The sequence below is a fragment of the Orycteropus afer genome, unplaced genomic scaffold (assembly GCF_000298275.1).
Source record: "Orycteropus afer afer isolate SDZICR_OR568_19922 unplaced genomic scaffold, OryAfe1.0 scaffold00286, whole genome shotgun sequence".
Classification (NCBI taxonomy): Eukaryota; Metazoa; Chordata; class Mammalia; order Tubulidentata; family Orycteropodidae; genus Orycteropus; species Orycteropus afer.
Window position 1 is genome coordinate 3,906,294 of NW_006921873.1, and position 15,348 is coordinate 3,921,641.

At 36.2% G+C, this 15,348-nt stretch overlaps 1 protein-coding gene across 1 annotated transcript in view; it reads left to right on the forward strand.

Annotated features, from left to right (window-relative positions):
• Window positions 1–15,348, forward strand: part of HSF2 (heat shock transcription factor 2) — a 47,278-nt gene that overhangs the window by 15,931 nt on the left and 15,999 nt on the right. The window contains exons 2-6 of the mRNA XM_007950705.2: window positions 7,759–7,867; window positions 8,133–8,260; window positions 9,223–9,347; window positions 11,991–12,066; window positions 15,167–15,228. Of these exons, the coding sequence (XP_007948896.1) occupies window positions 7,759–7,867; window positions 8,133–8,260; window positions 9,223–9,347; window positions 11,991–12,066; window positions 15,167–15,228 (500 nt within the window). The remainder of the gene's footprint in view (window positions 1–7,758; window positions 7,868–8,132; window positions 8,261–9,222; window positions 9,348–11,990; window positions 12,067–15,166; window positions 15,229–15,348) is intronic.

Consider the following 15,348-nt stretch of genomic DNA (forward strand, 5'->3'; position numbering starts at 1 on the left):
CCCCATGGCTCAACTTTCAGCCAAATAGGCCTATAAGATGAACAGTAGTACCAGGAGGTATGCACTCATTAGAGCAGTCAGCCATATGAGATCAGAAGTGTGACATTTGCCCAGGGATAAAGCTCAGAAGAAGGCAGAAGGAGATAGGAAAGAAGGACAAGGGAAATGGTAAGTAAACTCCGGGAGGAAGTGGGAAGAGTGATGTTACATTGTGGGGATTGCGGTCAGCATCACAAAACAAAATGTGTATGAACACATTGTGTTTGCCATGTGTTGAATGGCAAACAAATTTGTTTTGTAAACTTTAACCCACATCACAATTAAAAACAAAATGTGAAACTAGTATTCAGCATTTGTTTTGCCATAATCTGTTAAAGAGGTGGTGCACAACCCGAGCATGGAAAATCCCCAGGCGCCTTCCCTGGGAGCTACACTGTACGCCCATTATTTAATTATTTATACTTTGTGTAGGCTGTATACTGTATCATTCCTGCTTTTACTAGGTGATAGTGTTACTTTAGGTTTTATGTGTTATTTGGTACAAGTTGGTAGGTTATTTTTAGGTCTGGAAACGTTCCAGAATTTTTCCCATATAATTATAATTCCTTCTTCACTTTACACCATTTTGACTTATGAATGATTTCCCAAAACACTCTACTTTTGGATAGCAGCAGAAACATAATAATGGTAAAATTTAAAAACATTTGACAGTAACCAGTGTTGGCAATTAGGCAATGACGATCAAAATTTAAAATGTATACATCTTTTACTCAGGTATTTCCATTGCAAAGAACTTAATTCAAAGGACAGATTTGCACAAATGTAAAAATAAAAAAAATGAGACATTCATTTTAGCTATTTGTAAAAGTAACAAAACAAAAAGCCAACCAATCAAAAATCAGCATCTCACTGAGTTAAAAGGGTATAGTATATATAGATAGATAGATAGATATAGATATAGATAGATATATTTCAAAGCCTGCCATACTTGTTCATACACAGAAAATTCCCAGAAATAATCCACACACACAAAAAATTTCTCTAACAAATGGGAATGGCAAATAGAGGGAAAGGGAGGAGACATCTTTATAGTCTTCTTAACACTTGATTATAGTATTTGAATTGGTAGACATAAGCATAAATTACTCCTATTTTATTTCTTACTTTATCAGGGATATACACATAGAGGGTGAGCATTTTCTCCAACAGCCCAATTGTGAATCTTTCAAACCCATTTTTAAAAATCATTTGTATTTGCAGTCTACATAGTCCCTGGAATGGCTTTTAATCTAGCAAGAGCTATGAAAATAGTTTTCTGTATACATATAGTTCCTTCCTTACAACTGACTTGAGTTACAATGAATCACACTACAACCCTGAGTAAAAACATGCAAACAACAGAAAATAAACTAGATAATTGGGACCTCCCAAAAATTAAGTACATATGCTCATCAAAAGACTTCACCAAAAGACTAAAACGAAAACCTACAGCTTTAAGAATGTTCAAACATATATTAGAGCTAACAAGGGGCAAAGTTATGATAACTTCCTGGCCACAGCCAACCACCCTGAGGGAACGAGTTGTTGGACCTGTGGGCTCGGAACCATGGTTGCAGGGGACATCAAGCTTAAATGGCATGACATACTACACAAATGCCTAAGGCATTTGACTGCTAACCAGAAGGCTGGTGGTTCAAACCCACTCCTCGGAAGGAAGGTTGGACAATCTACTTCTGTAGTGATACTGCCTCAGAAACCCAGGGAGGGGTTGCTATGAATTGAGTCCAATTCCACAGCACATAACAACAGCAACATCCTAGATTGATGAGTAGCAACTGGGGTCTTAAAACCTTGCAAGCAGGCATCTAGATGTGACAATAGGTCTCTCCACCAGAGCAAAGAAGAATGAAGAAAACCAAAGATGCATGGAAACAATTAGTCCAGGGACTAGTAGACCATGCAGTCCTCAGCCTATATGAACATGAGACGAAAAGAACTAGATGGTGCCTGGCTACCACTGTCAACCCCTTGGAAAAGGATCAGTGCAGGAGATGCTGGATAGAGTGGAAGAACAAGGTGAACCAAACTCAAAATCATAAAAGAATAAAACAGGTTTAATGGTCTGATAGAGCTTGGTGAGGCCCCTAAGATTATGGCGCCTAGTTACCCTTCAGGTCTGGAACTGAACTCATTCCTGTGGTTTCTAGCCGTATAGTAAACAGGCATACAGGGTGAACATTTAGACCACGTAGATACACTCCTTAGAACAGTATATCATGGGAGATCAGAAGGGAAGTATTTGCATAGGGAGATAGCACAGTGGTCAGGAATCCATAGGAAAGGAGGACACAGGGAAGAGAGAACTACAGGGAGGAAGTGGGATATTGTGGGGAATTGCAGTCAATGTCATGAAACAAAATGTATATGAACTGCTGTATGGAAAAAGAATTTTCTCTGTAAACTTTCATCCAAATCATAATAAAAATTAAAAACAAAAAAACCTCCAGAGCAGGAAAAAAATTTTGGCAATGTATCTGTTGAGGGTTTACCTCTGAAATACATAGAAAACTTCAACAACAAAAAGACAAACAGTCCAATCAAAAAATAGGTAAAGTATGTGAACAGATACTTCACCAAAGAGGACATTCATATAGCTAACCAACTCATGAGCAGATGTTTGCAATCATTAGCCATTATTGTTGTTGTTAGGTGCCACTGAGTCAGTTCCAACCATAGCAACCCTATGTACAACAGAACAAAACTCTGCCTGATCCTGCGCTACCTCACATTGGTTCCTGTGTTTGAGCCCATTGTTGCGGCTGCTGAGTCAGTCTGTCTCATTGAGGGTCTTTCTCTTTTTCGCTGATGCTCTGCTTTACCAAGCATGATGTCCTTCTCCAGGGACTGGTCCCTTCTGATAACATGTCCAAAGTACGTGAGACAAGGTCTGGCCATGCTTTCTTCTAAAGCACAACTCTGGCTGTATTTCTTCCGAGACAGTTGGTTAGTTTTTCTAACAGTCTATGGTACATTCACTAATCTTTGCAACACCATAATTCAAAGCCATCAATTCTTCTTCAGTATTCTTATTCATATAGCTTTTTTATATGTATATGAGATGATTGAAGATACCATGGCTTGGTTCAAGAAGACCTTCATCCTCAAAGTGACATCTTTATTTTTTTTTTTTTTAACACTGTTATGAGGTCTTTTGCAACAGATTTGCCCAGTGTTGTATATTGTTTGATTTTTTTGACTGCTGCTTCCATCAGCCATTAGAGATACAACTCAAAACTATAATGAGATACCATGTTACCTTTACAAAAATTGCACTGATCAAAAAACCAGAAAAGTGCTGGTGAGGCTGTAGGGAGACTAGAACTCTTATATACTGCTGGTTGGATTGTAAAATGGTATAACCACTGTGGAAAATGATAAGATACTTAAAGCTAGAAATAGATATACCTTATGATCCAGAAAAGTGCTGGTGAGGCTGTAGGGAGACTAGAACTCTTATATACTGCTGGTTGGATTGTAAAATGGTATAACCACTGTGGAAAATGATAAGATACTTAAAGCTAGAAATAGACATACCTTATGATCCAACAATCTGACTATTAGGTGTATATCCTAGAGAAATAAAAGCAGTGACATGAATAAACAAATGCACACCTGTCTTCATTGCAGCATTATTCACAGTAATAAAAAGATGGAAACAATCTAAATGTCCCATCAGTGGATGCATGACTAAACAAATTGTGTGGTACATGCATATACAATGGAGTACAGCACAACAATAAATAATAATGATGAGTCCCTGAAACATAACATGGATAAACCTGGGGAACATTATGCTCAATGAAAGAAATCAATCATGAAGGATAATAAATATTGTGTGATACCACTTTTTTAAAAGTTAAGAGTAGGTTTATATACAGAATGCAACATTTTTTCATGGTTACCTGGGATGACAAGGGAGGGAGGAAGAATCACTTACAAAATAGTAGACATGTTAATTACAGTGAAAAGGAAAGGCAGTCCACAATATGACTTAGGCAAATGAGAGGTACACAAGAATAAAGAATAACAAAGGTAACTACTGTGCTTTGTACAATTCTGCAACTATAGTAGTAATAACCAAAAATGTGTGAGTGGTTACAAAGGTAGACATAGACCCTAAATAGATGAGAGAGGGTGTGTGGGAGGGCAGATGAGTGAATATGTGGGTACAGTTTTGGATAGTTGTATATACACATTTGCATGCTATTCATATATATAATAGAGCACATAGAGGGCACAGCTATGGAAACTTCTAAGACATATCCAAGCACCTCGCAGGACTGCATAGCTGCGCTTGCAGGCTGAGGACCATGGCCTTTGGGGGACATCTAGATCAATTGGTATAATATAGTTCATAAAGATAATGTTCTGTATCCTAGTATGGCTACCGACTCTTCTGATTAGGGAAATAGAAGTCCACGATAGAATGTGAGAAACATGTAGAACAAAACTCAAATTCATAAAAAAGTCCAAAGTTGCTGAAATGATAGAGACTCAAGGAACCCCCAAAAATGTTGCCTTAAGAAACCTACCCTTTTAACTTGGAACTGAAGCCACTCCCAGAGGTCACCTTTTAGCCAAAAATAGATTTGCCTTTAAAATAATCAGTACCACCTGGAAGAAATGTGTTTCTTAGCACAATTAACTATATGAGACCAAATGTGCAATATTTGCCAAAAAGCAAGGATAAGAAGGCAAAGAAAGGCAGAGTAACTGGAGAGATGGAATTGAGGAAGCCAAGGTGGGTATGAGGAGAATGCTAATTCATTGGGGTACACAAACCAGTATCACACAAGTTTATGTATGAATTGTTGAATGGGAAACCAATTTTCTGTGTAAGCTTTCACAAAGCACGATATATATATATATACATATATATATATATATTTTTTTTTTTAAGAGAAGACAGGAGATAGTGTAAGCAGCTGACAGATTCCATGAATAAGCTTATAAATTTTTAGCTGTATGGTTTCATGTTTCCAAGAGCTTGGTGCGAAAGATTAGGTTGCACTGATTTAGCATTGAGCTTTTCATTCTTTGTCTTAATCCTCCCAAATGGAAAATTTATTAAATAATTCTTTTTCTCTCTTGACTTTCCCCCCTGATTTCAAATGCCAACTTTACTTATTACCTATTAAATTTCCAAATAGATTTGCTTCTTTTTCTGTTATCTGTGGTAATGTGAATATCCATTCATGTTGGACAGTTTTATTTAATAACAAACTCTTCTAAATACTGCAGTCGTATCACCTGTATATCAAAAAACCAAAAACCAAACTCAACTGCCTTCGAGTTGATGCCAACTCATAGTGACCCCTGTTGGGTTTTCGAGGCGGTAAATCTTCATGGAAGTAGATTGCCCTGGCTGGTGGCTTTGAACTGCCAACCTTCTGGCTAGCAGTCAAATGCCTTAGGCACAATGCCACCAGAGCTCCTTTATCATCTGTATAGGGTGGGGTTAATCCCTACCTCCATCATTTTCAATAGTTTCTTGGGAATTGCTATATAATTATTTTTACAAATGAACTTTAATATCTAATATTTGGTCATTTTATTATCTCTTCAATTCCTCTCCATTAAAAAAAGAAAAACTCGGGAAAATTAAATATATTGATCAATGTCTTAGTTTCCTAGGGCTGTCTAACAAAATATAACAAAATAGGTGGTCCTTGTGGTGCAGTGATTAAGTGCTCAGCTGCTAACCAAGCATTCAGAGGTTTGAACCCACCAGCCACTCCATGGGAGAAAGACGTGACGGTATGCTTTTGTAAAGATTTACAGCCTTGGAAATCTTGTCAGGCAGTTTTACTCTGTCATACAGGGTCGCTATGAGTCAGAATTGACTCGATGGCAGTGGGTTTGGGTTTTTGGGTAAGTGGCTTTAAAAAACAGAAAATTATTTTCTCACAGTTACAGAGGCTAGTATTTCCAAATCAAGGTGTCAGCTATGTCTGTTTCTTTATTAGATCTCTGTCCTAGTTTCTGATAGCTCGTAGCAATCCTTGGAATTTGTTTGCTGCTTATAGATGCATGGGAGCTTTGGTTGTGTAGTGCATAAAGCACTTGACTGCTAACCAGAAGACTGGAGGTTCAAACCCTCCAGCCACTCCTCGGAAGGAAGGTTGGGCAATCTACTTCCGTAGAGATACCGCCTCAGAAAACCAAGGAGGGTGTGGTGGTTATGTTTGTGTGTCAGCGTGGCTGGGCAGCTGGTGGTAGTTATTCCCCATGATGAGACTGGCAGTCAACTCCATGGTGGGATCTATTACAAGCAGCTGAGTAGCTGCTTTGGGTATGTAGTCTGCTTCCCGTGTATAAGAAGCAGCTTTGGGAATGGTCTCTAGCCTATGGCACGCTTGGACGCTGCATGTATCTGTGTCATTGCTCAGCAGCCTGCTATGCTCTGCTGACCTTGGGACTTAAAATGGACTTAAGTTAATGGCCTGCCGTGTGGTTTGGTAACTTTGGGACTGTGGCTTTTTTACTTGTCAGCCTTGGGGCTTCTCAGCCTCAACAGCCAGCAGCTGTCTGAGTGAAGAAAAGCCTCTAGCTCCAGTGGTCCGGGAGCAGGAGGCAGAGCTGGACCCCAAGGTTGAGGGGCTTTCACCCAGCCCCTACAGCCTAGCGCTTTGACTTAAAGCCTCCAAATTGTAGGAATAAACTGTTTATTAAGGCATCCCATTTGTGGTGTATATTCCTGTCAGAGCATCACTAGGTAACCAGAACAGGGGTTGCTATGAATTGAAATCGTCTCTATGGCAGTGTTTTATAGATGTCTATGTCTTTGTCTCATCACTTGTCTCTCCTGTGTGTGTTTCTCTCTCCAGTCTCTGCTGTTATCTCATTTTATAAAAGTCCACTCAGAGGGGATTAGGTTTAGGACCCACCCTATTCTGATACGACATCATTAACATACAAAAGAAAACCCCATTTTAAAACAGGTTGAGGGGTTAGGACTTTAACAGATCTTTTTGAGAGCCACAATTCAATCAAAACAGTTAATTTAAGGAGAAAATTGAGAACTTCATAAAACTGCATTTGTTTTCCTTGTGTTGATCTATAGTTTTAATATTTTCTTGAAGGTCTTTTAATTTTTTTTTTTTAATTGAGATACCTAATATTTTTCTGTTATGAATGGAATTTTTTAAAACAGTTTAAATTATTTATATTGTATGGAGAAACGTCTACGCTGCCCTATAGGGTCTCATTGAGTTGGAATTGACTCAGTGGCACAGCATTGGAGACACTAGTGACATTTATTATTTAGTAACCAGCTATCTTACTGAATTTTCTTCTAGTTTCCCAGTTGATTGTACAAAGATACAGTTACATCTACTGCAAATTATAAAATGATGCTTCCTTTAAAAATTTGTCTTATTTAATTTTGTATAAGTTCATTGACTATAAGATGTTAAATAATTGTGCTGGTTGCATAATTTATATCTTTTTGATTTATGTAAATTCTTCTCACAATTCATTGTGGAGTATATTGCTAGCTTTTGGTCTGAACTATTCTCTTAATATTTTTGAGGTTGACAGAATAGCTTAACTAGTTCAGTATTGTTTCTTGTTGCATTAACAAGAATAGAATTGTTGGTCTGAAGTTACCATGGAAGGACTGCCCAGGACAGTTTTTGAATTCTTATTGCTATGTGTCAGAGTGCCTTAACTAATTGACTTTTTCTGGTTTTGTTTCAGAATGGTCAGAGTTTTCTGGTTTTGGATGAACAAAGATTTGCAAAAGAAATTCTTCCCAAATACTTCAAGCACAACAACATGGCAAGCTTTGTGAGGCAACTGAATATGTGTGAGTCTGGACAACAGTTTATTTGCAGTGCTGCTATCAAACACTGATTAAATATTTTTTTCTGTTAGGATGATAAAGGAAATACATTCATATTGTTGTTGTAATGTGCCATCCAGCCAGCCCTGACTCATAGTGACCCCCTCCTTGGGTTTCCGAGGCAGTATCACTACAGAAGTAGATTGCCCATCCTTCCTTCCAAGGATTAGCATACCATTAATTTTTAGTTTAGTCTGTTTCATTTGTTTGAATTTTTATTCTCTTTCAGATGGTTTTCGTAAAGTAGTACATATCGACTCTGGAATTATAAAGCAAGAGAGAGATGGTCCTGTTGAATTTCAGCATCCCTTCTTCAAACAAGGCCAGGATGATTTGTTAGAGAATATTAAAAGAAAGGTGAGTTCCTGTTAACTTGAATTAAGGCATTGCCATATATGTAGTATGCTTGGCCCAGACTTTTATTTCAGCTGTTAAAAATAAGAATGTATAGATTATTTAGGTTTTGCTTGTTTGGATGACTTAGACTACTTTTTAGCAAATAACACGTGCTTTTCATACTTACAAAAATAACGTGGGGAGGGGCTGCATGGTTGGCAAAAAACTTAAATGTTCCCATTATTTATGTGAAAATACAGTAGTAAAGCTTTATTTTCCTCCACCTTGTTTTTTCCCCTGCACTTAACTGTACTGAGGTGTCAGTCTTCAAACGCTTTCTAGAGAGAAGGAAAATATTTACATTCTGAATGAGGATGAGAAGTCATCCCCTGTAGTGGAATGGTTCATTCCTTCTGTAAGCTCTTTTTTTAATGAGAAAATGCTGCTAGAATGTCAGATCCTTTGAAGTCTGTAATTCCTTGCTCTATATCCAATTCCCAGAATAAATTCCTGGCACATACTAGGTACTCAGTAGTATACTTTTGAACGATTGCTGTATGTTGCTAACATAAGTTCTTTTTACTAAATCTGTAAAAGAAGAAGTAAAAAGGATAGTGGACGACAAAAGCATATGGCATTGCATGCAACTGTTGTTGCATAAATTTAATTAAATGTGGAATGTGGTAATAACGAAACTTGGAATCACAAGGAATTTGGCAGAATGGGAAAAATAAGGCCTGTAAGATGTTCCTACCCATGGAACATATTTAATAAAACATACATATATTTGTTGCTGTGGACTGATTATTCCTTGCTTCCTTTCCCTTTAAGCTATGAAATTTATTCTTTCTCTTGAATCCTAACCTGGGTTTTTTCGAACCAGATCTCTTTCTGAACAAGCTATAGAAACCTCTTATAATAGGGAAACTTTGATTACAATCATAGCATTTGGTATTTATTTTCTGAATTTGCTCTTTAAAAAGGTTTCATCTTCAAAACCAGAAGAAAATAAAATTCGTCAAGAAGATTTGACAAAAATTATGAGTAGTGCTCAGAAGGTTCAAATAAAACAAGAAACTATTGAGTCCAGGCTTTCTGAATTAAAAAGGTAAAGTATTTTTACTAAATATAATCCTGTAGGGGATTTCAAGGGTTTGTGTGTGTTGGAGTTTGGAGGTTGTCTTTTGGTTCATTTTAAGTACTTAGATTACTGGGTGGTGAAAATAGTTAACATGTTTGGCTACTAACCAAAAAGTTGGAGGGTCATATCTGCCTAAAGGTGCCTCAGAAGAAAAGCCTGGCATTCTACTTCCAAAAATTCATTGGTTGCTAACCCTGGTGAACACAAGTCTATACTGACAGCGTGGGGTCTCCATGCATCAGAATTGACTTCACAATGAATGTTATTGTTGTAGCAGTTTGCTGAAGCCAAGGTCAATGATATTTTTTCTCTGCAGGGATTGATACCCTTTGTTTTGGTTGGTTTGTGGCCCAAGATTATACACCAATATTACATTTTCATGAAGTTGGTCAGAAGAATATATAAACCTAGGTACATCAAAACAATTTACACAGATCTTACTTATCAAAGCAATAGATCTTTAAGTTGGTGTAGGAAATACGATTCTGCGTAGGTTAATTTTCACAGGATCTTAACACACAAATGAACATGCATAAGCCATGACAAATTCTGCATATGTTACCCATTTGTTCTTTTATGATCATTTCTTAAGACCTTAATATGTAGCCTACCTCTTAGGAAAAAATAAGACTGTTCCACAAGAGATTTTCCCTACTTAATACTTATTTTACATAAACTTGGCAAAGTATTATTCAAATCTTTTGTCTACCAAACGATGCTGTATTTTGTTTCACCCCAGTCTTTGAACCACTATCCTAACTTGCCAAAGTAATAACTTGTCCACAGAATACATGTGTACTTCCCTTCCTAAACAAGTAGCTAATCAGTGACCAAGGATTTAAAAGTAGTTATTCGTGTATTCTCTCTCCCTGTCAGATAGGAACACACTCTACTTAGGTATTCTTAACTCAAGTGTCTTCATTAAAAGAGTAGTAACCTTGTGGTATATGTTTTGCTGGGTATATTCTCAGCACCACCAAGAAAATAAATTTAGGAGGAAAAAAAAAAAACCCTTGGGCTTTGATTCTCTTTTTGTAAAAGGCTTGAATTGTTCCTTTTTTCACATTGTAATATTAACCACTAATAGTCTTTACTTTTTCTATGATGTGTTGGCTGAGGGTATCATTTGACCCAATTCTTTGGACCTTTGATTTAGCTCATGAAGAAAGGAATCTCAAACTCATAAATCTTAGAAATACCCATTTTACTTATCTGTAGCAGGCAGATAGCTGCATCTTTAAAATTCTGAGTTGGGAAAAGTCCAGTTACTCAGTAAGTTTTAAAGGAAGTCTTCTTTTCAGTACCTCTTTGTCAACCCAGAAGTCCCTAGGTGGCACAGAAAGTTAAGTGCTCAGCTACTAACTGAAAATTTGGCATTTCAAATTTACCCAAAGGCACTTTGGCAGAAAGGAGGCCTGGCAGTGTACTTCTCAAAGAACATAGCCATTCGCGGAGTTCTACTCTGAAACACATAGGGTCACCATAAGTTGGAATTGATTGGTCTGCAGCTTTTTTTTTTTTTTTTTTCCCCTTAATGTAAAACCACAGACCCTTTTGTAATGATTTGGATTACAGAAAATGGCTTTTGGAGATTAACAAAAGAGCAGAAATTAAAGCCTTTAGTATAGATTGTATTTGCTGCTTCTCATCATGCAGTTTCAATTAAAAAAGGTGAATGAATGAGAAGATACTGTTTTTATGCAAGTTATTGTTTTGCCATATTATGCTTTAAAAAAAAAAAAAACATGTTTAGTGTTTGCATATGCATATATGAGAGACAGATTAAACAGCAGTTTAGTGTCAGATGGACTTGAGTTTGACTTTAACACTTAGCAAAATTATCTATGTTCCCTCATTTCTCTGAGCCTCAGTATCTTTACCTATAAAATAGAGAGATGATCATAATTCCTCTCTTGGGTTTTAAAAACCCAAACCAAAACCAACTGCCATCAAGTCATTTCTGACTCATAGAGATCTATAGGGCAGGACAAAACAGAACTGCTCCATAGGGCTTTCCAAAGCTGGAAGTCTTCATGGAAACAGACTGCCACACCTTTACAATGGAGCAGCTGGTGCATTTGAACTGCCAACCTTTTGGCATACTTTGACCACTGTGCCTCCAGAGCTCCTAATGGATTTTGGAGAAGTTTAAGAAATATAGATAATGTTTAACATAGTACCTGGAGCATAACAGGTGTTGAGTAAATGTTACTTCCCTTTAACAGTTGTTTCCTAAGGTGATTCACAAGGTCTAAATTCACTTCGTAGCCACAATTGAAAGGATAGCTTATTTTGGTTTCTTAAACAAAAAGTAATAAAAAGATTGTCAAAAGAATAGATTGCCTGCTACTCTACAGATAACAGGTATACTCTTAAGTCTTTGTATATATTACGATGAATAGCAGATGCTACAGTTACGATGAAATGATTCTGGAGTATGTGTAGATAGCTACCGTTATTGTGTAATTAAACCAAAATATTCCTTCTCATAAAAATTTAAATTAAAAACAAGTATAGTCAAGTTCTCTGGTATTTTTAACTAGAGATTTTGAAGGCTGGTTTTCTGACTAAGTTGTGTTTTTTGTTTTGTTTCTATAAATAATAACACAGTGAGAATGAGTCTCTTTGGAAGGAGGTATCAGAATTACGAGCAAAGCATGCACAACAGCAACAAGTTATTCGAAAGGTAAGAAGCTTTTTTCCCATGACTGTTACCTTCATGTGTCTAATGAAACCACGTGTAACCCAAAAAAGCCCTATTGATTAGCCAGTCTTTGATCTCAGTTTCTTATATTTTGGAGAAGAAAAACTGAAGTTACACCAATTAATAAGTCAAATGTTTTACATATACTCTTACTAATAAAAAAATATTTCTTATTAAGTGAAGATTATCATTCTGTACAGATGATGTATCAGTAGCTGGTAAATGACCTTTTGCCTGATAAAATAGCTTGGAGATATTTTGTTCCTAGGGATATAATTAATACACTGTCAGATTCTTCACAGTGTTACTATAAAAGATTTAGCTCTAATGTGTCTCTTACTTTTTTTTTTTTTTTTTTTAAACTATAAAAAGCATAATTAAGGTCTTGGCAGATAAATTAAAATTTTCAGATAACTTGACCAAATTACAAATTTAAAAAAAGAAAAAAGATTAATTAGTGTGTGTCATTACTAATCTGTACAGAAAAACAGTTAATATGCTGTTATAAAGTGAATGCTAGATTTTAATATCTGAGTTGAATATTTACTGGGGAATTGAAAATCCTTCTGTTTCCTTATATACTTATGATTTAATCTTTGCATATAAGCTTTCATGTGTTATTAAGAGGTAAAACTAAAAGTAATTAACCTGCCTATTTTTTGCTCATGAGTAAACAGGACTCTTAAGTTAACAGGTATTTTGGGGAGTGAGGGTGTAGAGAGTACCAGCTTGTTCCTGTTCAGAAGGCCTGTGAGCTAAAAATAGGGTTATGACTGACAAGATCTGTGTCTAGTAGAGCAGGCTTAGAATGGTGATGAATGGCAATTGCAATCTTGGCCTGTGGTCAAATAGTTGGGTTTTTTATTTATTTATTTATTTATTTATTTAAGCTGAATGCAAGTTAGATTTAGATGTGGTAGAATTAATTTCTCAGTGTTTAATCCAAGTACATACATTTTCAAAACCTTCATAGGTCATTCTGTGTATAACCCTGTTAAGAATACCTGCTTTAACATGATAGATGTTTCTTGACCTGCACTTTATTTTTAAGAAGTTAATCTTTTCAGAAAATAATGTTTTTGTAAAATATTTACTTATGATATGTGGAAATCTGTAGACTTTATTTTTCCTAAAAGCAGTGATCCTTGATAAAATAAATATATTGCAAAAGTTTTAATTTTTCATGAAAGCTAGCTTTTTATCTGCTAAAATTTGAGATTGGATCTGTGCTTTTTTGGTGTGATTGGAGAGTTTACATAATGCATAAAAACAGCCAATAGTTTTGACTCCATTTCTAGAGTTTACTCTTTGGCCCTGTATTAACAAAACCACAATAACGTGTGAAGTACCTTTTATAGGACTATTCCAGTATAGAAGTTAGACTGTAAATGTTAGATGCTTCATCTTCCCTTTATAAAAAAAATATCATGACATGATGCACTTATGCCAAAACAGAAATGAGATGCAGAATAAATTTCAGGAAAAAATCTAGCCAGTTATTCATGTCATTATAAATTTAGCTACTAATATTTTTAGTATTTTCCCTTACCACTTTTATAAATTAACAAAAATAGTTGAAGTTGAATTTTTCCATTGCTAGGAGCTCTGGTGGTATAGTGCCTAAGGCATCTGACTGCTGACCAGAAGGCTGGCAGTTCAAACCTACCAGCCACTCCTCGGAAGGAAGGTTGGGCAATCAACTTCCGTAAGGATACCGCCTCAGAAACCCAAGGAGGGGTCACTATGAGTCGGATCTGACTCAACGGCAGTGCATTCGGTTTATCTTTAAATTTAAATACTACCTTTTTTCATCACTTGTCAGCATTTTCTTTTGAATAAGCTATTCAGTGGCTAAGCTCCTATTCATAAATTCTAATGCTGTTTAACTCTTCAGTTAAAATGTCTGTATGTTTCTCCATTAAAAGCTGATAATTGATTGTAAGGCAAGCTATTTCATTATCTTCTTTAGGAGGAAGCACAATATTAAAGCTATATGTTTAATTGACAATATCCTATTTTAATCACATAATTAAATTTCACAAAGCTTATAAGAAAATCTTGTGTTCTGATTACTTTTGGCCTTTATTCATTGCCTCTTAGTGACATACTCCTTTTTACAGTTCCCTATTTGAGCCTAACCTTTTAGGAAGTTGAAATACAATTTCAAGACATACCTGAAACTAGCGATTTTTACACTTTAATTCATATCAGTATCACCCGGAAGCCTTGCTAAAGCATATATGTAGGCACCATTCCCAGAATTTCAGATTAAACAGTTCTGGAGTGGAACCGAAAATTTGAATGTCTAACTACTTTTTAGGCCAGTGCTACTAGTCCATTGACCACACATTAGCATAGTGCTTAAGGCACTTGACTGCTAATCAGAAGGCTGGCGGTTCAAATCCACCAGCCACTCCTCGGAAGGAAGATGGGGTAACCTACTTAGTGATACTGCCTCGGAAACCCAAGGAGGAATCGCTATGAGTCGGGTCCGACTTGACAGCACATAACAACAAACAAAAACACAGCAAAATACGGCTTGTTTGCATGTTTTACTCTGTTTAATTACTAGTTTTTCCTCTAAATTTGATCACATGTTAAAAATTGGGGCAGTTTCTCTTGAATGTCAGCAGAAAGCTTTGACTGACATGCTTCTAACAAGAATGTCTCATGAATCAACTAACCACCTTTTCTAACTTGAAAATTTTATGATCTATTTTAAGTTGACTGTTTCTTTCACTTCTAATTGCATAACCTTGTATAACCAAATAGTTGTCTATTAAACACCAGTTTTCTCTTTTGCATCATAATGCAATCTTCTGCAAAATATTTCAATAGAAAGTTCGGGACTACATCCAGGCAAGTTGGTACTTACCAAAGACACATAACTGAAGTGAAAATTAGATAAATAAGTACATGCTATAGGCATTTCTTTGTACCTATACAGGTTGCAACAGCTTTAACACAACTTATCCTTCTTAAAAGCTGGTATATCTGTTGGATATTAGAAGACTTGGTAATGTTAAAGAATCAGGAGTCTAAAATGGAAGGATTTTTTTATTTGTTTATATTTTCTTTTTAGATTGTCCAGTTTATTGTCACATTGGTTCAGAATAACCAACTTGTGAGTTTAAAACGTAAAAGGTAAGTTTTTTTGCTAAAATGTTTTTACCTATATATTGTTGTCAGGTGCCTTCGAGTCTGTTCCAACTCATAGCAACCCTGTGTACAACAGAATGAAACATTGCCTGATCCTGTGCCAAA